We start from the raw sequence: 23,497 nt of genomic DNA, 5'->3' as shown, positions 1-23,497 counted from the left end.
AAGAAATATTTCTGTACAGCGTTACGCGAATAAGTAGTGACAGAATGGCATGCCCCGTTTACATGCAATTAACGGGGACCAATAAACAACTGCGCAGAACAATTAGGTGTTGTGTTCATCTTTATTTTTGTTTAAACTTTATTTTATTTCACAATAACATTTCATAACATATATTTATGCAACAAGGATTCAGAAAAAAAGTTTGAAACTTATGTAAATCTATCTCATTTGAAAAGTTCACAAGCAGGCAGCCGCTGATCAGATATAGAAAAAGGGGAAAGAAGAAAAGTAATACAGAAAGTAAGTAGAATCAGGGATACAGGAACGAGCAGATTAATATAATCATTTGAGATACATTTCTGTTGACAGTGACATACGGGTATCTTAATAGAATATGAATAATATTATACTGTATTGTATACACTTGTTTGTTCAGAACCAGAATAGCCTGATGGCAAGATGGCAAGCTATTCTTATGTAGATTATCAATAGGATATTACATATTCAATAGCAGTGACAGTCATTTCTACTTTTTATCCTGATATTTCAAAATATTGGAGAGAGCATTGCTTTCTCAATCTTATAAAATCATATATAGATATCACAAAAATATATAGATATCACGGAAATATATAGATATCACAAAAATATATAGATATCACAAAAATATATAGATATCACGGAAATAAACAGACATAACATAAAATAGATAATTTATATTAAATATCACATATCATAAATCGATATCACATAAAAATATATCTGCATATTCAGGTGCTTTCAAACAACCGCGTGGTTGACCTTTGGAACACTAGGAACAAATAAGTGTATGTGGGTTGCAGCTAATTGAACAAGCGTATGAGAAGTCACACATACTCAGTAGTAATGACGTTGGTCTGGAGGGGGTTGACTCTGGGTAGTTATGACGTTAATCAGGAGGGGTTGACTCTTGGTAGTTATGTACAGTTGTTTGTTTAGAACCAAAATATTTCATAATATTGGAGAGAGTATTGCTTTCTCAATCTTAATAAAATCGTGGTTGACCTTTGGAACACCAGAAACAAATTAAGTGTATGTGGGTTGCAGCTAATTGAACAAGCGTATGAGAAGTCACACATACTCGGTAGTAATGACGTTGGTCTGGAGGGGGTTGACTCTGGGTAGTTATGACGTTGGTCTGAGGGGGGTTTGGGGTATTGACTCTGGGTAGTGAATTGTTACGTTGATCGGGAGGGGGATTGACTCTTGGTAGTTATGTACAGTTGTTTGTTCAGAACCAGAAGATTTCATAATATTGGAGAGAGCATTGCTTTCTAAATCATATATAGATATCACATAAAAATATATCTGCATATTCAGGTGCTGTCAGACAACCACGTGGTTGACATCTCTGGAACACCAGGAACAAGTTAAGTGTATGTGGGTTGCAGCTAATTGAACAAGCGTGTGAGAAGCCACACACAAAGATGTGACTCCGCAAAGTTTCTACTCGGTAGTTATGACGTTGATCGAGAAGGGGTTGACTCTGTGTAGTTATGACGTTGATCGGAAGGGGGTTGGCTCTGGGTAGTTATGACGTTGATCGGAAGGGGGTTGACTCTGGGTAGTAATGGCGTTGGTCGGGAGGGGGGTTGACTCTGGGTAGTAATGGCGTTGGTCGGGAGGGGGGTTGATTCAGGGTAGCTATGACGTTGATCGGGGATGAGTGGGTGGGTTTGTTAGGGGGGGGGGACTCTGGATAGTTTATTGCGACGTTGGTCGGGAGGGGGGTTGACTCTGGGTAGTAATGAAGTTGATCGGAAGGGGGTTGACTCTGGGTAGTTTTGACGTTGGTCTGGGGGGGTCTAGGTAGTTATGACGTTGATCGAGAAGGGGTTGACTCTGGGTAGTTATGACGTTTATCGGGAAGGGGTTAACTGTGGGTAGTTATGACGTTGGTTGGGAGGGGGCTGACTCTGGGTAGTTATGACGTTGGTCGGGGGATTGACTCTGGGTAGTTATGACGTTGGTCTGAGGAGGGGTTTGGGGGATTGACTTTGGGTAGTTAATTGTTACGTTGATCGGGAGGGTTGACTCTTGGTAGCTATGAAGTTGATCGGGAGGGGGTTGACTGTGGGAAGTTATGACATTGGTCGGGAGGGAGGTTTGACTCTGTGTAGTAATGACGCTGGTCGAGGGGATGGTTAGACTCTGGGTAGTTTTTCCTTAGCACCGTCGTCTCCATTTTGTTGTTACTTGACCGCTAAGCGTTGACCGTCGGTTAAAAATGAAGCTAAGCGTTGACTATAGATTGATTATGACAATGTGTTGACCTGTACGGCATAGCGGTACCGTGAATCGTGTAGTGGTGACCACTGTAAGCTTTTTTTTCTATAAGGTTGTCTGCATTAATTTATCAAATCAATTGTCTGTATAGTGTATATCCTGTACTGTATATCTTACGTTTAGTGGTTTATTTCATTTATCTAAACTTTACGGAACCTCATGCTAAATAACTCAATTCAAACATGGATTAACCTTTCAACATTTAGCGTACAGTCCTATTATAAAATGGGATTCACAAGTTTCCATTGTAATTGTAAGTGGACTAGACTAAAGATATTATTTTACATTATAAAACTTTCTTGAAACATGTTAATCTTTCAAATGACACCAATTAAAAAGTTGCCTTTCTTACATATTTTACTAGCATACATGTTTTACTAATTGATATGGAGATCAATACTCTGTAGACTAGTCGCATATAATTACACACACAGGGACCTGAGAATTTGTTACAGATAAAATAATGTGTTCAGACACGGACTTAGATAGAATAATCTAATTCCGTGGGTCAGAGTAATTTTACACGCTTTATGGATGCCAGTTTTACCGAAAGTTGATCTAAACCCCTTAAACGTGAAAAATTACTCGGAACACCTTAGTTTAACTCAAAATAAATGTAACAAATTTACATGTCCCTACTTACAATAATGTGAGTTACTCCCCTTGTTTATAGTTCTCCTCTGTGTTTGTATTATGGCGGCCGATTAGAACAAGAATCGACACGATGTGAAAGAAAAACATTGGGATTTGTAAGTGATCTTCCGTCTCATTTGCTACCATTTCGCAGTCATCTTTCACATTATCAACAAATAATATTAGGTTGCCAAAACTAAACGAACTAAAAATCATTTGCAACATATGTAAGTGATCAATAAAATTTGAACAGTTGAGGAACATTTCAACATCACTGTAGCTATAGCCTACTGTAACGTTACCATTGCATTGCAGTGGGTAGGGTATATCAAGAGAGTAGAATCATTGACGCCTTACACAGACAGGGATCTTTTGTTTTATTCAATAAGGAGTCCAAATATAACGCATTTAGACTAGATACCAGACATTGAGAAACAAACAAAATTCGAGAAGAGACTTCCAAATGCCATTGGAGCTAGCTATAGCTATAGCCTCGTCTGTTAATACACCCATAATTATAATATATATATATATATATATATTATACTCCACAGAGACCAAAATGGCTTTAATGCCATTAATAATGATACTATGGGTGTATTGACAGGCGATGCTAGTACCTGTGATTGGAGCAGAAACTACCATTGGAGGTGCTATGCGTTGCTTCACCTGCCTATACACTACAACAAATATTAGGACCAGGTAATGTATATCATTGTAACACTGATCTGTTCAAAGACCCATTTAACCATGCACCACCACTGACTGGAATAACCTCCCAATAAATCTGGTTAAACCTCCTGTACACTCTGGGATCCTCTAACCCTGGAATCCAATCATACTGTCAGAAAGCTTGTTGGTAATCATTTATATACATATTTTTTAATGTCCACTGATTTGATCATGAGCATCCTCTGAATACTGATGAAAAAAATACTCAGACACCTTTTTGCACACTCAGTGGTGTATATGTATCTATAGGTAAAAACTAAAGCCATATAAAGGGGCACATCAACTTTCTGAGATGTGGCTTACATAATTAATATTAAGTCATCTGATTATAAAGGACATAAATATATCATTATGTTCATTGTGTACATCACAATAACAACTGCATATGTTTATGTGTGTGTGGTTGTCTAACCACTAGCTCAGAGTATGACAGATCATGTACAGTTACATAGACCTATAGCTATATCTATAGCATCTTATACATATCATGTAGTTAGACAATAGTCCAAATTATCTGACTCTTAAAATTGTTTTGATGGATTAGAGATCATCGAGAAATGATATCTTCGTCTATGAAAAATTTAAGGGGAGATATTCAGGAAAAGTATTTTACTTGAAGATACTGTAGGAAGAATATACACCACACATGTACAGTCAAGTTCAAAATGTACTTAAAGACATATCAATCTGATATAATATAAAGAGGATTGTTTTGTAGGATACTCATTGCTTAGCAAAGAAAGGGAAGATGGATATCAAGCTTGAGGTACTAGCCTCAAGTAGCATAAAGCGAAATAAACCATGGCCTAAAATTCAATGGGTCGGACAGGTGAGTTTGTTTATATTAACGTACACATGTTATCAGTCCTGACATTTAGAGTAAAACTAGAATCAGTTTGAATTATTCAGAAAGGAGGAAGACTACTTTTATAATTGTAGAAAATTATTTTTCTAGATAATAATTGTTGGAATCAGACAAAAATCATCTTGTCTACATTCCATAATCACCAAACACACTAATATCATGTGAATTTTATGCAATATATTTAAAAAGATCTCAAAGACCTCTAATATAAACAATGTTCAAACTGCCAGGAGAGCTATCTTAGACAATCTTGAGGCACTAATTAATTATTTTATTAATAATTATTTGGTAAAACTTGAATTTGAATGAAACAGTTTTGAAATGAATTTTTATAATACAATGCAGCTATGATGCAATATTGTTTGTTGCCAAGTTGTTATGGTAACAGTTCTGTAAGGATAACACATTGTGAGATTAATACATGGTACAATCTGGCCGAGGGTTTTTTCCTGTCCTACTACATTTGGAGCCTGTGATCATGACTAACCCTTGTTTTAAGTATGTATACTTGGGGAATGATATAGGCAAGGGGATACCCAAACATGTAAATAGTGTTGACTTGTCTTTGGGGTGAAGGAGGGACAGATAGAGTGGAACTGGACTGGGTTGATCACTTGAGACAACGTAGCTCAATTGGTGGAGTGTCAGTCTAGCTAGAGTTCAGAGGGTCCCTGGTTTGAACGCTGGTCTGGCTGTCCATTTTCCCTCTTCTACTAAAGAACTCAAGGATTATTATTGTATACATATATATAAGTGGTTTTTTTTTTGCAATTCTGAATCAGATTCTAATTTTAAGAATAGTCCTTTAATAATCTTAAATTTGAAAGTAACAGTTAGTTATTGTTTGTCTTTTCAGGAGCATGAGAGTTTGTTTATGATAGATAATGAGTTCCACAGAATCAGTGTGCTGTATGTACCATCAGGAAAGACAAAGAAGAAAGTACCAAGATTGACGGCTTTAGTGGACAGTACAATATGTGTTGGAACTACAAGAGATGGTTAGTATTGTATTAACTTTGTAAAAAAACTTTGGAAAGTTAAAATAACCATTTAAGAAAATTAGAGTGGAGTTGGGTGATATTTCATGATATAGATAAAACTCATCAAAATAAATTATGTATAAGAGATGTTTGTTTTAAAATAGATATCTATAGGATTTACAAGATACTGTGAAGAATTAAAATAATTTATTATACTCCATAGAATATTTAGAAATTGCGATAAAAATATTGCCCAATTATGTAGGAGATTAAAAATATTTTTCACAGGAGCTTATTTGATTGGACTGACTCACCATGGCGACATATTCTTCTGGCACAAGGACAGAGACGTCCTGAAGACAGTTCGTGGCCTTGCTGGAATAGTTTCATCGGAGGAACTTCAACAAGGTACAGTCAGGTTCAAATCATAATTAAATTATTTGAAAAAAATAAAATAACCAAAGGTGACATAACATTTTGAAGTTCATTTCATTCATTACAAATAATCTTCAATCTTCATGATTTACTTAGATTCCTAGAATCAAAGTAAGGAAGACTCCTCCCCCTCCCCCTCACTTCCACCCAATATCCCCCCACCCCTCCACCCAAAAGTACATTTATTAGTTAAATTCAGTATAAATATGCAGATTTATGTTTAAAAATAGAAGAAAAAAAAGAAAAAAAGATCTTAAACCTGTATAACAAGAACAATGATGATGTCTAATTGTTTGTTGTACACTGTGGAAGTCATGGAAACTTTGAAAGGGGAGGTAATCCATTTTTTTCGTTACAATGTATTTCCTAGCTAATTACTTTACCAGTGACCTTCGTTTGTTACAGAGCCATGCAGATTATTTGCCTCTGCTGACTGTCAGTATTTTCTCCTGGTTATTGGAACCCACAATTTCTTTGTGTGGAAGACAGAACAAAGTGAAGACATCCTGGAGTCCAAACTTCCGGAAGTCCAGGGGTCTTGGAACAAGGTTGCCATTCCAAACAACATAAACATTCCAGTGTCTTGTCAAGACTGTGCGGAGTGTTCTATTGATGCCGTGTTCTTTAACCATGAGGTAAGTCACTAAAACTTTGAATCAGTTTCTCAGAAAAATACCAGTTTTTACCCTGGCATTTGAAAATGTTGGAATATCATGTAAACTGAAGTGCAGGTTAACCTTGTGTTAGCTAATGATGAATCGATCTGTTCACAATAACCTTGACTTCAAAAAGATTTTAGTGTTGTCATTTTCGTAGTGAGGGGTTCATCACCTTAACTCATTCACCCCTACAAAATTACACTGGACTTGCCTAGTCTTTGATTGGGTAAGGTTCAAATGTGACTTTAGGGGTGAATGGGTTAAGCCTGTATTTCCTCACCCTCGATCCTCCAGGGGTTTTGCTCTCTGCAACCCTGGAATATGTCATAGCAAATTTGAAGACACATGGCTAGCTGTTTGATTGGTCTCAGGTAAAACAAAATCTGACCAATCACTAGGCTGATACCTGTCCTTTTGAATATTTCAAAGGAATGACACCCGACTTCAAAGCCTGTCAATTTTACCGTCACACTACCGCGAGATTCTTTTGTCAGATGTACGTCAAAGGATCATTTATACTAGTCTTCTTGTTTCATCCACAAGATGGCACTCACTAAGCCTTCAATTTTGCTATGACATATTCCAGGGGTGCAGAGAGCGAAACCCCTGGAGTATCAAGGATGGTGTTTCTAGGAAATGTTGGGTATTACGCTATGATATAGCTAGGGCAGTATTGAATTACCCTTAATGACTGGCTACAGGTTAACGTCAATTACCCAGATACATGGTTTACTTACAGAGTTTGGGAAACTGCTGTCAGATGTCTGTGGTTTATAATATTGAACAGAGTCTATGTGTTATCTCCCTACTGCTACGTTTTGGTACCAATGCCGAATTCTACTCCAGCAAGTAAGTCACACGATGATAAAACCAGGACACCCTAATGTTCATCTGTTTTATCACTCTCGAGTTTCGTTTATCTTCGACTTACGATTTATATGCTATTATTCACAGGGGATGTAATTTCGTTATGTTCTTGGTCATCAAAGATTGCTTGAAATTAAATTACTCCGCAAATATTATTACTGAACAATATAATTTCTGTGAATATGTACAGACACACAAAAGTGTGAGGATATATTCAGCCGTTTCTTGCCAAAAAACAAACATGATAAACCAAATTTCAACCAGCTGTCAATATTGTGACTGTTTCGGTACCAAATTGGGATCGAACCTTACTCTACCAGGGTTGTTATGAAAAAATATGTAAAAACAAAATTCGATTGTACATGAATTTATTAAAATGTAAATAAAACTCACTTGAAAAATGGGTAGAAGATCCACTATAAGTTTCCATGTATCAGTGGTGTGTACACAGTTAGTTATTGGTGGGTTTAAATATGAATATAAACTTTATTACAAAAATTATGAAACAAGTTATTTCAAGTTATATTAGTCACTCTTGTTGGCCCTGATGTAAACGCACAAGGGGTCTTAATGTGGGAGGAAACCAGAGTACCTGGAGAAAACAGACCTAGTCTGGCAGGTGACCCCATAACATTTCATGTCTGATCTTGGTGAAAGTCAAGTGTGCTATCCACTGCGCCACGCGACCACTCAATTGGTGGGTTAATCAAGTTTTGTCTGTGTGGTGTACAGGTCTTTTGATATCAGACTTTTTTTTTTTTTTACAGGGTAGCACCTTTCCAGGTAGAGTGGACAGTGATCCAGTATCCGTTCAAACACATCCATCCCTCCTACGAGCCGATCCAGTCGAAGGGAGCTTATGTTAACTGCTACGCTAACAATGGACAGGTGGTGGCTGTCGCAGCCAACCAGAACACGCCCGGTCACAGCAGCATGTTGTTTGTGTCCCCCCTCACAGACACGGTCATGGTGTCCGAGATGAAGGGATGTGGGGTCAGAGATCGTTATTCCAAGATGGGCAGGTAACTATAAGATGCCAGTATCTTCAATAAGATTCATCATTTTGGAAATATGTAATATTAAAGTTTACTTTCTACACAAACAATGTACATATTAAACGTGTCCCAACGTTTCAACATTTTTTTGTGCAGGTTGTACAGGTAAAAAATACAAATCACTCACTCAGTTATAGCTTGGTAAAGGGACCTGTCAGTCTTGAAACGTTGTGACACATTTAATACGTACATTGTTTGTGTAGAAAGTAAACTTTGATATTATAAGCTGCCAGACTGTAATTTTCCCCAAGTTGTTGATATCAAGGCAATTTTAGAAATTAAGAGGCTTTTTCAATAATATTTGAAACATAAAGGGATAATTCTACAGAGTGCTCATTAGAAGTGTTTCTAAGAAGTGTACACTCTTTATTGCAGTATGTACTGGCTGCGTGAGATGACGTGGACATGTGACGACTTGTTCCTAGCCTGTATAATGAACAGTGGTGCCGTGTGCCTCCTCAGTCGACTGGGCGAGCCAATGTACATCAGGACATTCGGACAGTCTGTCGAGTTAGGTCCAGCCAACTTTCTCCCTCTTCATCCTTGTCAATACATCAGGTATGTCAATATTTAATATTTCATTGAAATTTTAGTTAGATATCTAATTTCCTTTCTCTCTCTCTCTCATTATAAGTTCCTAAACAAGTAGTGCATGGTATCGTGTTTAAAACTATAATGAGTGGATTTTCAATTTGTATTTTGACTTAAGATCTACAGAATAATTTTACCACTTGAAAGTTTAAAAAAAAAGATAGTTGGATGAACTTGGGAATCTGTTTCTACCAAAACATTTGTATAATATCAATATTTGATGCGTAATCTAGTTTTTGACCATGAAAAAATCTTCAAGGCTCATGCCATGACACAACAATTCATCATGTAAGCATGATGGTGCAAAGCATTGCGACGTGATTTTTTAACCAATAAAACTACTTTCATTCTTCATACCACAAGTCATTTTTTACTTCATGTTGATATTACAGTAAGATAGACGATCATAGGTCCTCACCCATCCACCAGCCAAACATGAACGAGGATCCAATGAGGCAGAGATTTTCTGTTTCCTCACATTCCAGTCTTCCCATAATCCTTTTTTCGGATGGCTTCATGGTAACGATAGCTCAGACGCCGACAGACATGACCTGTCTGACCTTGATGAGAGATTTTGTCCTGTTTTCATCAAAACATTTAAAGGATATGGCTCAACATGAGAACTTGGATCTGACCTTGGCCGATGCCTATGGAATGCCGTCATCTAGAGGTATGACGTTTACATATGTGTAGGATATTTCATTGATCATGGCTTTAGAGAATGAATTTGTTAGTGTTTCAGTAAAATGACCTTGTTGGGGTCATATGGTAAAATTATTATACTTCTTACAAATGAAGTTAAAGGGTTCACAGGAATCAGCTTGTCTTTCTGTCGACAGTAGCGAAAACCTGTCCAGACAACTAATTCCAAACTACTATAATGTATTAAAAGATGGGCTGATTTCGTTTATCGCAATCCTCCGAACAGTTGAACTGGTTGGACCAGAATTGTTCGTTTATGAAATAAGGTTAGACCTAGTAATCTGATGCTGCTTTTAGGTGAGCCTTGACAAAGCCTGCATAAACATTTTCAGGTCCGCCAGGATTTTTACCCAAAAATGTTACATTCAAAAACCGACAAACCGGTTGCTTCGCATAAACGAACAGGCCCCTGATTTATGCAAATAAAGTACACGTATTCTGTAGGATATATTTAAATAGAAATGTGTTCAGAAGAATGTATTTCAAGCTTCATGATTATTAGGCTTTGTATAAGGCAAGTAAGGTGTTTGGGTAATGTTTGAGTAGAATCTAAAATCGGCTTAAAAGTCTAAAACTTTCATGAAAATGCACTTCACATAAAATATACACAAGTATGTTGCGGTATTAAAAATGAAGAATTTAACGTAGAATGTTATCTGTTTTCAGAAGAGAAATCAGCAAGGTCTGTGAGAGATAGAAAGAAGAAGATACAGTTTGAATCGCCAGACGGAAACCTCAACACAACACAGGAGAGTGAGACAAGCTTCCTAGACGATCAGCAGGATATGTTTCAGGGACTAACAGCAGGAAAGATTGCATTCGCGGAGACAGAGCTACCTGTGATCCACCCCACAGACTTATCTGGACTGGACCAACTCAGCACAATGTCCAAACAGCTGGACATTGCAGAGAACTGTCTGTTCAGCGCCTGGAAACTGGCCGTGTCTTATTACGAACCGTGGACAGCAGATGCCGAAAGTGTAGCAAAAATAATCTGTAAAAATCTCACAAAACTGTTTGCGGTGCTTTTAGAATGTCCAGGTGTGGATAAGGTTCTGATGGAGTATCGTAAAGTTTCTCCATCTGCTCAGAATCCACGCCTCTCCTCGCTGATTAATATGTACAGGAAGTGCATGGAGCTGTTGCGGTTTGACATCATCAACCAACGCTTGATGCCGGTCACACTCCGGTTCAGTCACCACACTCTGAACCTGGTGTTGAACAGCGGCGAGCTACAGAAAACAGATCCGCGATTGAAAACATTGTCCGGGTGCTATGCGCTGATGAAGTTTTCAGAGACAATTCTTAACCGTGTCTATGTTTGGGTGCCCAAGGATGTCGTGTACAGTGGCCTGCCTCCAGAGTCGAGGAATGAACAAAAACACATCTATGAACCAGCAATATTAGTGAAATCCCAGCTGTCCCCGCGCTCTGCTGCTAAGGAGATCACAACAAGTAGCCAGTCCGAAAACAGGGGTGTAGCACTGGACCAACAGTCCCAACTACCAAGTAGAAGGTACAGAAAGTTTACCTAGTTAGCGTAGTAGTAGTAGTAGTAGTAGTAACTGTAGTTTATAGAGCCATATATACGTAACACTTTTTTTTACTCATTTGTCTTTTGAAAAGAGATATAATATCTAAATCTTGTATAATCTTGTAGTACAGTATACGGGGAAATTTTCACACAGTCAAATCGCCCTTCAATGAAAAAATCTATTTATTCACCCTTCACATTTAATTACTATGTATATTATGTTGTTTACAAATGTTTTGCTATTATGCTATATTTGCCCTCATTATGGAGGGTGAAAAAAAGTGAAAATTAAAGTACAGCGAAAATGTCCAAGTATAGAGTACATTAATATACAGCTCAAAATTGAAACTTCAGATATCATGTTTTATAATACCATGGAAGACGAGGATGAACTTAGAGCAAGAACATTATTAACCTTCTCTATATTTTATCTTAAAGGTTGTCTTTTGTTCCATAGTAGATTAATTCTAAAATGTTTCTAATAAACTCAGGTCTGTATTGAACCCACCGTTTATCTAGAATTTTTTTCAGAGTTCTAACAATAATGACCAGATGAAGTTTTAGATTTGACTGTCTGAATAAGATAAAGATAAAATTCATGGAAACATCGATTTTAATTGTTTACTCATGTTAATTATTTTTCCAGTAATCATGTAAACGCTGCCTCCGTATTCAGTGAACTTTCCCGAGGGTGATTATTTGATTAATAAGAGGAGTTTCTGTGATAGAATTTTTTGTTGAAGTCTATAGTTGTGGTATTCCTCTGTTTCCTGTTTTTAAATATGTCTTTGTTGAGCCTCAAGTGACAATTACCATTAATATTGGTGTGTTATATACATCAAGTTATGTATATAATGCTATGTTCATAACGTTTTTGTTTGTGTCGTGTTGTTGACATTGACACTTACATCTGAAAGAATAATTCATGTGTTTGTAGTGAGGAGGAGATAGTGTTTGTCTAATTTCCATTTTGAATTCATGAATTGATCCAAATGATAATTTTATAGTATGTGCAGTACATATACCAAGGTACCTGGTGAGAATTTTACATGCCAGGAATAGTGACATCCTCCTTCATTACAACATATAAATTATCTCTTTCCTCTCCTACATACATTTTAATGCTGATAAGAAATGTTCTACCCTGAATCCGTGTTTTATGTGTTGATTTGCTGTGATACCCTCACCGTCATCAAAATCATTTGCTGGACTAAATTTTTTCATCATAATAGATATATCAGTTGCTAAACAACATGAAGTTAACATAAAAAATCATCAGTTTATGTAAATATGGGAAGTGTACACTTGGAAATTTTTTTATGGATAAAAAAGTGTTTATTCATAGAAAAACAAAACATAACAAGAGCGAAAAAGTTTATTTGTCACCATTAATGTTTATAAGCTCTATTTATCTCTGTGATGGGTGTACTGGTAATTCAAATTCACATAAATAGCACAGAGTGTTTTATCACAACACATGTTGTACACCACCATACCATTGATAACACATGTTGTACCCCACCATACCATCGATATCACATGTACACCACCATACCATTGATATCACGTGTTGTACACCACCATACCATTGATAACACATGTTGTACACCACCACACCATTGATAACACATGTTGTATACTACCACACCATTGATAACACATGTTGTACACCACCATACCATCGATATCACATGTACACCACCATACCATTGATATCACATGTACACCAACATACCATTGATAACACATGTTGTACACCACCATACCATTGATAACACATGTTGTACACCACCACACCGTTGATAACACATGTTGTACACCACCACACCATTGAGAACACATGTTGTACACCACCATACCATCGATATCACATGTACACCACCATACCATTGATATCACATGTTGTACACCACCATACCATTGATGACACGTGTTGTACACCACCATACCATTGAAGATACATGTTTGACACCACCATACCATTGATATCCCATGTTGTACACCACTATACCATTGATATCACATGTTGTACACCACCATACCATTGATAACACATACTTTACACCACCATACCATTGATAAGACATGATTTACACCACCACACCATTGATTACACATGTTGTACACCACCATACCATCGATATCACATGTACACCACCGTACCATTGATATCACATGTACACCAACATACCATTGATAACACATGTTGTACACCCCCATACTATTTATATCACATGTTGTACACCACCATACAATTGATAACACATGTTGTACACCACCATACCATTCATAACACATGTTGTACACCACCACACCAGTGATAACACATGTTGTACCCCACCATACCATTGATAACACATGTTGTACGCCCCCACACCATTGATAACACATGTTGTATACCACCACACCATTGATAACACATGTTGTATACCACCACACCATTGATAACACATGTTGTACAACACCATACCATTGATAACACATGCTTTACATCACCAGACCATTGATAACACATGGTTTACACCATCACACCATTGATTACACATGTTGTACACCACCATACCATTCATAACACATGTTGTACACCACCACACCATTGAGAACACATGTTGTACACCACCATACCATTTATATCACATGTTGTACACCACCATACAATTGATAACACATGTTGTACACCACCCTACCATTGATAACACATGCTTTACATCACCAGACCATTGATAACACATGGTTTACACCATCACACCATTGATTACACATGTTGTACACCACCATACCATTGATGACACATGTTTTACACCACCATACCATTGATAACACATGTTGTACACCACCATACTATTTATATCACATGTTGTACACCACCATACCATTGATGACACATGTTGTACACCACCATACCATTGATATCACATGTTGTACACCACCATACCATTGATAACACATGCTTTACACCATCATACCATTGATAACACAGGTTTTACACCACCATACCATTGATAACACATGTTGTACACCACCATACCATTTAAATCACATGTTGTACACCACCATACCATTGTTAACACATGTTGTACACCACCATACCATTGATAACACATGTTGTACACCACCATACCATTGATAACACATGTTGTACACCACCATACCATTGAAAACACATCACCATACCATTGATAACACACCACCATACTCTTGGTAACACGTGATCATACCATCAATGACAGTATTATCAGTTTGATATACATGTAGCATTTCAAATAACTGTATTCACATGTACATCATAAATGTATGAGCATATGAAATGTAAACCATGATTATCATTTCATACCTCATGAATTCCTCAAGACTTCACATTTATATTGGTTTTCTTATCTCTCACTGTAAATAAACAGCTGGTATGCAGTTTGAAATGATTGATTTTCATCGATTTTGAATCTGTAATTGAATTTTGAATTCTATACTGTATAAGTAAAATAGAAGGTGTGTTAGATTGTGGTAGTTCTGTAGTACAGAAGAGGTAGAGGTGGTGATGGTGTTACACCAGGCTCGTCCCTTTGTTTACAGACGTAAATATATCTGAACATTACCAAACAGAGGTAAGATATAATGAGGTTTTTTTTTTAAATTGGTTTATTTATTCAATGAACAGAAATCTAGTTCCTGCTTTGACCACTTCAAGCAGCCTCCAAATGAAATACAACATGTAATCGTACTACCTGGTTATGCATGTATTAACCCTTTTAACACCATAGACCAAAATGGACTCATCCAGACCAATGCATGGTAGAGTTTACTAAAGTTACACAGGGGTGAAAGGGTTAAAGTACAGTTGAAATAGGCTGGCATATATGTGTATATAGTAAGTCATTATTTTCTGTTTTCTGTATTTTATATACATACATTAAGTATTGAATTATCATTGAATGGATACATTAATTAAAAAAAGATCATGACATCGAAAAAACATTTACATGACAAAGTTATCTATGTGGGTTTAATTGACCAGCATCAGGTATTATGTATAGTACACGAATATACTGTATACCGGGAAAAACAGTCAAATATTCACCGTTTACGGTAAAATCCATGTTCCCAAGTGTTAATTTCGCCCTTCACATGTAACTACTATATATTGTATGTTGTGTACAAATATTCGGTGGGGAGAGCTAAGTGGCAAAAGTTAAACTGTAACGTAAAAACTTTCCAGTGTACAGTATATAAAAGTTAAAGGTAAGAGATTATATGATTTAAGAACCGGCTTGAATTGGTACAATGTACTAAAGTTACCAAAAAATCAGCCTCAAGCACTATTTAATTTAAAACCCTTTTTTGATTTTTAATGACTTTCAGAGTCATAGTTAACATATACAGCAAGCATAAATAAAAGTCTGTTGTAGGTGAGAATTGTTCAATAATAATCACTTGCATTTAAATGTCATTTACTTAAACAGTTAAAATAAGCATTTATCAAAATTTCATGTTGATTTTGTAAACCATTATTTCATATTTTTAATTTGTTATCTTATATTACCTAGACAAGAAATTTGGATTTCTCTGCCTCTTATTTACGTTTTGTCTATATCTTTTACCGAGATTAAAACACTGTGAGATTAATTTTAATTAAGGATTTGCAGAATAATACTATATTTGTGCTGGGGTTATTTTTCTTTATTTTTTTTTACCATAATGCTTCTTAACCGTAAAGACTTATTTAATTGGACCTTTTTTATCCTTTTTATGATAAAGTGGAATTTCTATGAGACCTAATCAAACAGAAATATCTTTGGTTGGATAGAGGTGAACAATTCTACTACAAAATATTGAGTATGTGATAACTGTATAAACAGCGTACTGCTTGTGTTGGCGTACAGGTTGTGTGCGAGCTGGAAGTTGCTGTTTAAGGCTATGAAACAGCACCAAACACAGCTCCAGGGTATGGATGGCCAGCAGAAACAGGCGGAGCAGCTCGGTGGACTCATCTACACCATCCAACAGACCATTCAGGAGGTGGAAGGGGAAGTCGTTAAACCCCCCTCCCCCAGGGTCAATCAGGGTAGGTTTTAAACCCCATCCCCCAGGGTCAATCAGGGTAGGTTTTAAACCCCCCTCCCCCATCCCCCAGGGTCAATCAGGGTAGGTTTTAACCCCCCCTCCCCCAGGATCAATCAGAGTAGGTTTTAAACCCCATCCCCCAGGGTCAATCAGGGTAGGTTTTAAACCCCCCTCCCCCAGGGTCAATCAGGGTAGGTTTTAAACCCCATCCTTCAGGGTCAATCAGGGTAGGTTTTAAACCCCCCTCCCCCAGGGTCAATCAGGGTAGGTTTTAAACCCCATCCCCCAGGGTCAATCAGGGTAGGTTTCAAAAGTCTCTTTTCCTAGGGGTAAATCAGGGTGAGGTCTAATTTTTCTCTACTCTAGGGTGAATCATGGTAAGCCTGCAAGCTTAGAAAGTCTAGTATATATATATTTAAACTAATTTTTGTAATCAGTAAATATTGCTTAAATACTAGTATTTTGTAAGCCTGTTCCACAGTTGTCTTCATGCAAGAGGATTAAAAAAAGTACTTGCTTGGAGGTGAAAGATGCAATAGTTTATAATATAATGGTCTTTTAGCAGAAATAAAGCTATTTTGTCAATCATTTGTTTATTTGATAGCTGATAAAATAGTCTGCTGTTAATAAAGTAACATTCAATAGAAAATTATGCATTGGTCTGAGTGACATGGTCTCTCAGGCAAGAAGACATAAATTTTTGCTTGCCTGCAGACAAATTCTACTTGTCCTGGCCATGAGATCTTGCCTTTATTAGGTAATAAAGTACATTTTAACTTTTCTTAGCCAACTGTGAATAGTTGAGAAACAATTCAGAACTCTTAACTTTGTCCCCTGTATTTAGAACATGTGCTTGTTTAATCTGACATGCTGTCTACTAAACCTTCTTAGAAATATATATATTTTTTATGCGTTACAGGAGACAAATTGAGTATGGATGGGGAACACACTATGGCCATAGAGGCATGGATAGCTCAGCTTTCAAATACGTCAGGTAAATCTGTTATGATATAAGCTCTCTATTGATAGGTGAAACATCCCGGGTTGAGTGACATATGAAATATACAATTTCATCACATTGTAGTACAGGTAAATGATACAAATCTCTAACTTAGTCAAAGCTTGACAAAGGGACCAGTCGATCTTGAGATGTTGCTACACGTTTAATACATACATTGTTTGTGTAGAAAGTAAAACTTTGATATGAGATATTTCCAAACTGAGGAATTAATGTGAAATTCTGTTAAGAAGGTTTTACTTTTTCATCATATTTGTGTTTCTAACTAAAAGTAGTACTACACCATATCAATTTTTCATACCCCTATTCATTGAGGAAATACTTGTACAATCAGATAATGATGATTTACGTGTAAAGATGTTTCAGTCAGTGATACTAAGAGTTATTTCCCCTTGCAGACCGCCCTGAGGATGTCCAGCAGATGAGCCGACTCCTTCACTCTGTGTTGTATACATACATTATTAAGGGTCAGCTGGCCCGAGCCCTGGACTTTGTGGACAGTCTGGTCATCCAGGCCAAAGTCAGCACCGCTGTTTCTGAGCAGGAAGATCGCTCCCTAATGATGACCATAGTCACACACTCTCTCAAGAAGTCCTTAGTAAGTAGCCCCATGATTGATCGGTGGTGCGATTATATGTCAGACATTTTATAAGTATTGATTTGTTGAAGTAATATAATGCTTTCATCTGATAGATGACATGTTCGATTAAAACATTTGAAGGAACTAACTTGAATATCTGGTTTTAAAAAAACAAAATGTTTCTATTTTGTATTTACCTTGACATTGGATCTAAAAAGTGTAAATGAATGAAAGCAAGTTTTTTTCTAACATTCTCTTCAATGTATCCTACTTTTCTGACTTGACAGGATAAAAACCAGGTGGTGCCGTGTATACGTAATCGCTGCATCAGGCAATTGGTCCAGACACTGGCCAGATTTATGGCTGCCTACTTCAGTAACCAGACCGTCTACGTGTTCCCTCCTCACAACCCCCAGTCCCTCCCTGTCATACACATGGGACCAGTACAACTCAGTAAGTATAGTGAACCCTGTCTAGACTGACCACACAACCCCCAGTCCCTCCCCGTCATACACATGGGACCAGTACAACTCAGTAAGTATAGTGAACCCTGTCTAGACTGACCACACAACCCCCAGTCCCTCCCCGTCATACACATGGGACCAGTACAACTCAGTAAGTATAGTGAACCCTGTCTATACTGACCACACAACCCCCAGTCCCTCCCTGTCATACACATGGGACCAGTACAACTCAGTAAGTATAGTGAACCCTGTCTATACTGACCACACAACCCCCAGTCCCTCCCTGTCATACACATGGGACCAGTACAACTCAGTAAGTATAGTGAACCCTGTCTATACTGACCACACAACCCCCAGTCCCTCCCTGTCATACACATGGGACCAGTACAACTCAGTAAGTATAGTGAACCCTGTCTATACTGACCACACAACCCCCAGTCCCTCCCTGTCATACACATGGGACCAGTACAACTCAGTAAGTATAGTGAACCCTGTCTATACTGACCACACAACCCCCAGTCCCTCCCTGTCATACACATGGGACCAGTACAACTCAGTAAGTATAGTGAACCCTGTCTATACTGACCACACAACCCCCAGTCCCTCCCTGTCATACACATGGGACCAGTACAACTCAGTAAGTATAGTGAACCCTGTCTATACTGACCACACAACCCCCAGTCCCTCCCTGTCATACACATGGGACCAGTACAACTCAGTAAGTATAGTGAACCCTGTCTATACTGACCACACAACCCCCAGTCCCTCCCTGTCATACACATGGGACCAGTACAACTCAGTAAGTATAGTGAACCCTGTCTATACTGACCACACAACCCCCAGTCCCTCCCTGTCATACACATGGGACCAGTACAACTCAGTAAGTATAGTGAACCCTGTCTATACTGACCACACAACCCCCAGTCCCTCCCTGTCATACACATGGGACCAGTACAACTCAGTAAGTATAGTGAACCCTGTCTATACTGACCACACAACCCCCAGTCCCTCCCTGTCATACACATGGGACCAGTACAACTCAGTAAGTATAGTGAACCCTGTCTATACTGACCACACAACCCCCAGTCCCTCCCTGTCATACACATGGGACCAGTACAACTCAGTAAGTATAGTGAACCCTGTCTATACTGACCACACAACCCCCAGTCCCTCCCTGTCATACACATGGGACCAGTACAACTCAGTAAGTATAGTGAACCCTGTCTATACTGACCACACAACCCCCAGTCCCTCCCTGTCATACACATGGGACCAGTACAACTCAGTAAGTATAGTGAACCCTGTCTATACTGACCACACAACCCCCAGTCCCTCCCTGTCATACACATGGGACCAGTACAACTCAGTAAGTATAGTGAACCCTGTCTATACTGACCACACAACCCCCAGTCCCTCCCTGTCATACACATGGGACCAGTACAACTCAGTAAGTATAGTGAACCCTGTCTATACTGACCACACAACCCCCAGTCCCTCCCTGTCATACACATGGGACCAGTACAACTCAGTAAGTATAGTGAACCCTGTCTATACTGACCACACAACCCCCAGTCCCTCCCTGTCATACACATGGGACCAGTACAACTCAGTAAGTATAGTGAACCCTGTCTATACTGACCACACAACCCCCAGTCCCTCCCTGTCATACACATGGGACCAGTACAACTCAGTAAGTATAGTGAACCCTGTCTATACTGACAACACAACCCCCAGTCCCTCCCTGTCATACACATGGGACCAGTACAACTCAGTAAGTATAGTGGACCCTGTCTAGACTGACAACACAACCCCCAGTCCCTTCCTGTCCTACACATGGGACCAGTACAACTCAGTAAGTATAGTGAACCCTGTCTATACTGACCACACAACCCCCAGTCCCTCCCTGTCATACACATGGCGCCAGTATAACTCAGTAAGTATAGTGGAACCCTGTCTATACTGACCACACAACCCCCAGTCCCTCCCTGTCATACACATGGGACCAGTACAACTCAGTTTATATAGTGAAACCTGTCTATACTGACCACACAACCCCAGTCCATCCCCGTCATACATATGGGACCAGTACAACTCAATATGTTTAGTGGAACCTGTCTATATTGACCACACAACACCAGTCCCTCCCTGTCATACACATGGGACCAGTACAACTCAATAAGTTAGTGGAACCTGTCTATACTGCCACACAACACCAGTCCATAACCGTCATACACATGGGACCGGGACAACTCAGTATATATAGTGAAACCTGTCTATACTGACCATACAACCCCAGTCCATCCCCGTCATACACATGGGACCTGTACAACTTGGTAAGTATAGTGGAACCCTGTCTATACTGACAACACAACCCCCAGTCCCTCCCTGTCATACACATGGGACCAGTATAACTCAGTAAGTATAGTAGACCCTGTCTAGACTGACAACACAACCCCCAGTCCCTCCCTGTCATACACAAGGGACCAGTATAACTCAGCATGTATAGTAGAACCTGTCTATACTGACCACTCAACCCCCAGTCCCTCCGTGTCATACACATGGGACAAGTATAACTCAGTAAGTATAGTGGAACCCTGCCTATACTGACCACACAACCCCCAGTTCCTCCCTGTCATACACATTGGGCCAGTAAATTTCATTAAGTATAGTGGACCCTGTCTATACTGACACCACCCCCCCCAGCCCCTCCCTGTCATACACATGGCGCCAGTATAACTCAGTAAGTATAGTAGAACCTGTCTATACTATGTATAGTGGAACCCTGTCTATACTGACCACACAACCTCCAGTCCCTCCGTCATACACATGGGACCAGTATAACTCAGTATGTATAGTAGAACCTGTCTATACTGACTACGGGACTTTAAGTCCCTGTCATGCACATGGGACTGGTACCAGTCAGTTAATATGTTGTTCAGTGAAATCAATAAAATTTACTGCATATAAGAGTGGTGGAAAATGGTTGTCAATTTTTGCTTAGTATCATTCTTTACGAAATTCCTTGTATTATTATTCAAAGAAGTTGAAAAAACCTGCTTGAAACATATTGAGGCAGAAATTACTAATCCTTTGAACTGTGTTTGTACTGTTTTGTCTTACTCAGGTAACAGACTCCCGCCTAAATACCACGAGGACATCACTAACCTATTAATTCTGTTTTGTCTTACTCAGGTAACAGACTCCCGCCTAAATACCACGAGGACTTCACTAACCTATTAATACTGTTTTGTCTTACTCAGGTAACAGACTCCTGCCTAAATACCACGAGGACATCACTAACCTATTAATTCTGTTTTGTCTTACTCAGGTAACAGACTCCCGCCTAAACACCACGAGGACATCACTAACCTATTAATACTGTTTTGTCTTCCTCAGGTAACAGACACCTGCCTAAATACCACGAGGACATCACTAACCTATTAATACTGTTTTGTCTTACTCAGGTAACAGAATCCTGCCTAAATACCACGAGGACATCACTAACCTATTAATACTGTTTTGTCTTCCTCAGGTAACAGACACCTGCCTAAATACCACGAGGACACCACTAACCTATTAATACTGTTTTGTCTTACTCAGGTAACAGAATCCTGCCTAAATACCACGAGGACATCACTAACCTATTAATACTGTTTTGGCTTACTCAGGTAACAGAATCCTGCCTAAATACCACGAGGACATCACTAACCTATTAATTCTGTTTTGTCTTACTCAGGTAACAGACTCCCGCCTAAATACCACGAGGACTTCACTAACCTATTAATACTGTTTTGTCTTACTCAGGTAACAGAATCCTGCCTAAATACCACGAGGACATCACTAACCTGGTTAGACGGGAGGGACTAGGTCAGATGTGGACCACAGAGCGTGTACTGGAGTACCTCTTACTCAGTGGCCTGGTGTGTGAAGCTGTCTGGTTTGCGTACAAAATGGGGGATTGGAAGGCGGCTTTCCTGTTGTCTGTGGCCTGTACCTCTCATCAAATCGTGGCTCCTAGGCTTTACAAGAAGTAAGCTCGTCTACAGATCGTGGATTGATAAACATTTATCCTTTGTATCCAATCTTGAAGCGACTATGTATCTTTCTCTGAATTTGTATTTATTTCATTGTTCAGACTGTTTTCCTCCTTCTTTCTGCTTTGAAAGCAAGGAATCTTGTCATTTGCACATCTGCCCAGAAGTTGTCTGTTGGTAAACATACAGATTTTATTTTACAAATCTCGTTTGTGTGATCCGTAGAAAGAAGAGGCCCCTGATGCTTCCAGATGAGCTCAGCCCCACTGCCATTTTACGGGGCAAACTGGAGGCCCTCATCCACCTAGACAAACGCAAGGCTGGAGCCACCGTCAAACGGGAGGAGAAAAGAGGTACACCAACAACACTTGTCTCTTGTTTAGTAAAACTAAACAACAAATTGGCATGATCACCATCTAATGCAAGATAATTCGTTGTTTAAGAACAATTTGAAGTGCAGTTATTTATAGATTTATCTGGTGTGAAGTTTTGATCTGTGGACAATAATTAGCGTTTCCTGTCTTCACTAATTTGTACAGTGAAGGTGACATCCTAATATACCTCATAAAAAATATCTGTAAGGTGAGAGACCGTTGAAAAACATCAATTTGTTTGTAATTGCAGACTTCATCCCGATTGATAACGAGACCAACCTTGTGCAGCTGTCGCGGACGGTGGAGGATATACTGACCGCTGGGATCATCAGTAACGTAGAGATTGTGCCCTGGCTATTGTCCAGTCTGGTGGACAGGCTCAAACATGTGGTCTCCAACTTCTCTCCACTGGTGCCCAAAGATTTCTACCTGCCTGCCCCTCCTGTATATTGTCCACAACCCACAGAGGCTGACAAGGTAACTAGCTGTGTAAAACATTTGTACAAGGGCCTGTACATTTTTGCAGACCAACTGGGCTGTTTATTTTTAGCTCACTTGGCCCTTAAATGTAATATTTCATGGTAAATACCT

The 23,497-nt window shown here is 38.8% G+C and overlaps 1 protein-coding gene across 3 annotated transcripts in view; it reads left to right on the top strand.

Moving 5' to 3' along the window:
- The first annotated feature begins 2,997 nt into the window (after window positions 1–2,997).
- LOC110465482 overlaps window positions 2,998–23,497 on the top strand; it is a 41,878-nt gene continuing 21,378 nt past the window's right edge. Inside the window, exons 1-19 of one of the 3 annotated variants that reach the window (XM_021521317.1) lie at window positions 2,998–3,074; window positions 3,566–3,660; window positions 4,409–4,519; window positions 5,412–5,553; window positions 5,824–5,943; window positions 6,376–6,605; window positions 7,369–7,478; window positions 8,264–8,518; window positions 8,927–9,109; window positions 9,535–9,812; window positions 10,511–11,360; window positions 12,025–12,069; window positions 16,256–16,437; window positions 17,356–17,430; window positions 17,853–18,052; window positions 18,322–18,487; window positions 22,303–22,528; window positions 22,758–22,885; window positions 23,157–23,383. In XM_021521317.1, the coding sequence (XP_021376992.1) occupies window positions 4,439–4,519; window positions 5,412–5,553; window positions 5,824–5,943; window positions 6,376–6,605; window positions 7,369–7,478; window positions 8,264–8,518; window positions 8,927–9,109; window positions 9,535–9,812; window positions 10,511–11,360; window positions 12,025–12,069; window positions 16,256–16,437; window positions 17,356–17,430; window positions 17,853–18,052; window positions 18,322–18,487; window positions 22,303–22,528; window positions 22,758–22,885; window positions 23,157–23,383 (3,498 nt within the window). In that variant the 5' untranslated portion in view covers window positions 2,998–3,074; window positions 3,566–3,660; window positions 4,409–4,438. The remainder of the gene's footprint in view (window positions 3,075–3,565; window positions 3,661–4,408; window positions 4,520–5,411; window positions 5,554–5,823; window positions 5,944–6,375; window positions 6,606–7,368; window positions 7,479–8,263; window positions 8,519–8,926; window positions 9,110–9,534; window positions 9,813–10,510; window positions 11,361–12,024; window positions 12,070–16,255; window positions 16,438–17,355; window positions 17,431–17,852; window positions 18,053–18,321; window positions 18,488–22,302; window positions 22,529–22,757; window positions 22,886–23,156; window positions 23,384–23,497) is intronic. The other 2 variants (XM_021521320.1, XM_021521319.1) reach the window with 2 other exon arrangements.

The sequence above is a fragment of the Mizuhopecten yessoensis genome, unplaced genomic scaffold, assembly GCF_002113885.1.
Source record: "Mizuhopecten yessoensis strain PY_sf001 unplaced genomic scaffold, ASM211388v2 scaffold11083, whole genome shotgun sequence".
NCBI lineage: Eukaryota > Metazoa > Mollusca > Bivalvia > Pectinida > Pectinidae > Mizuhopecten > Mizuhopecten yessoensis.
This window is presented reverse-complemented; position numbering and strand designations above follow the sequence as displayed.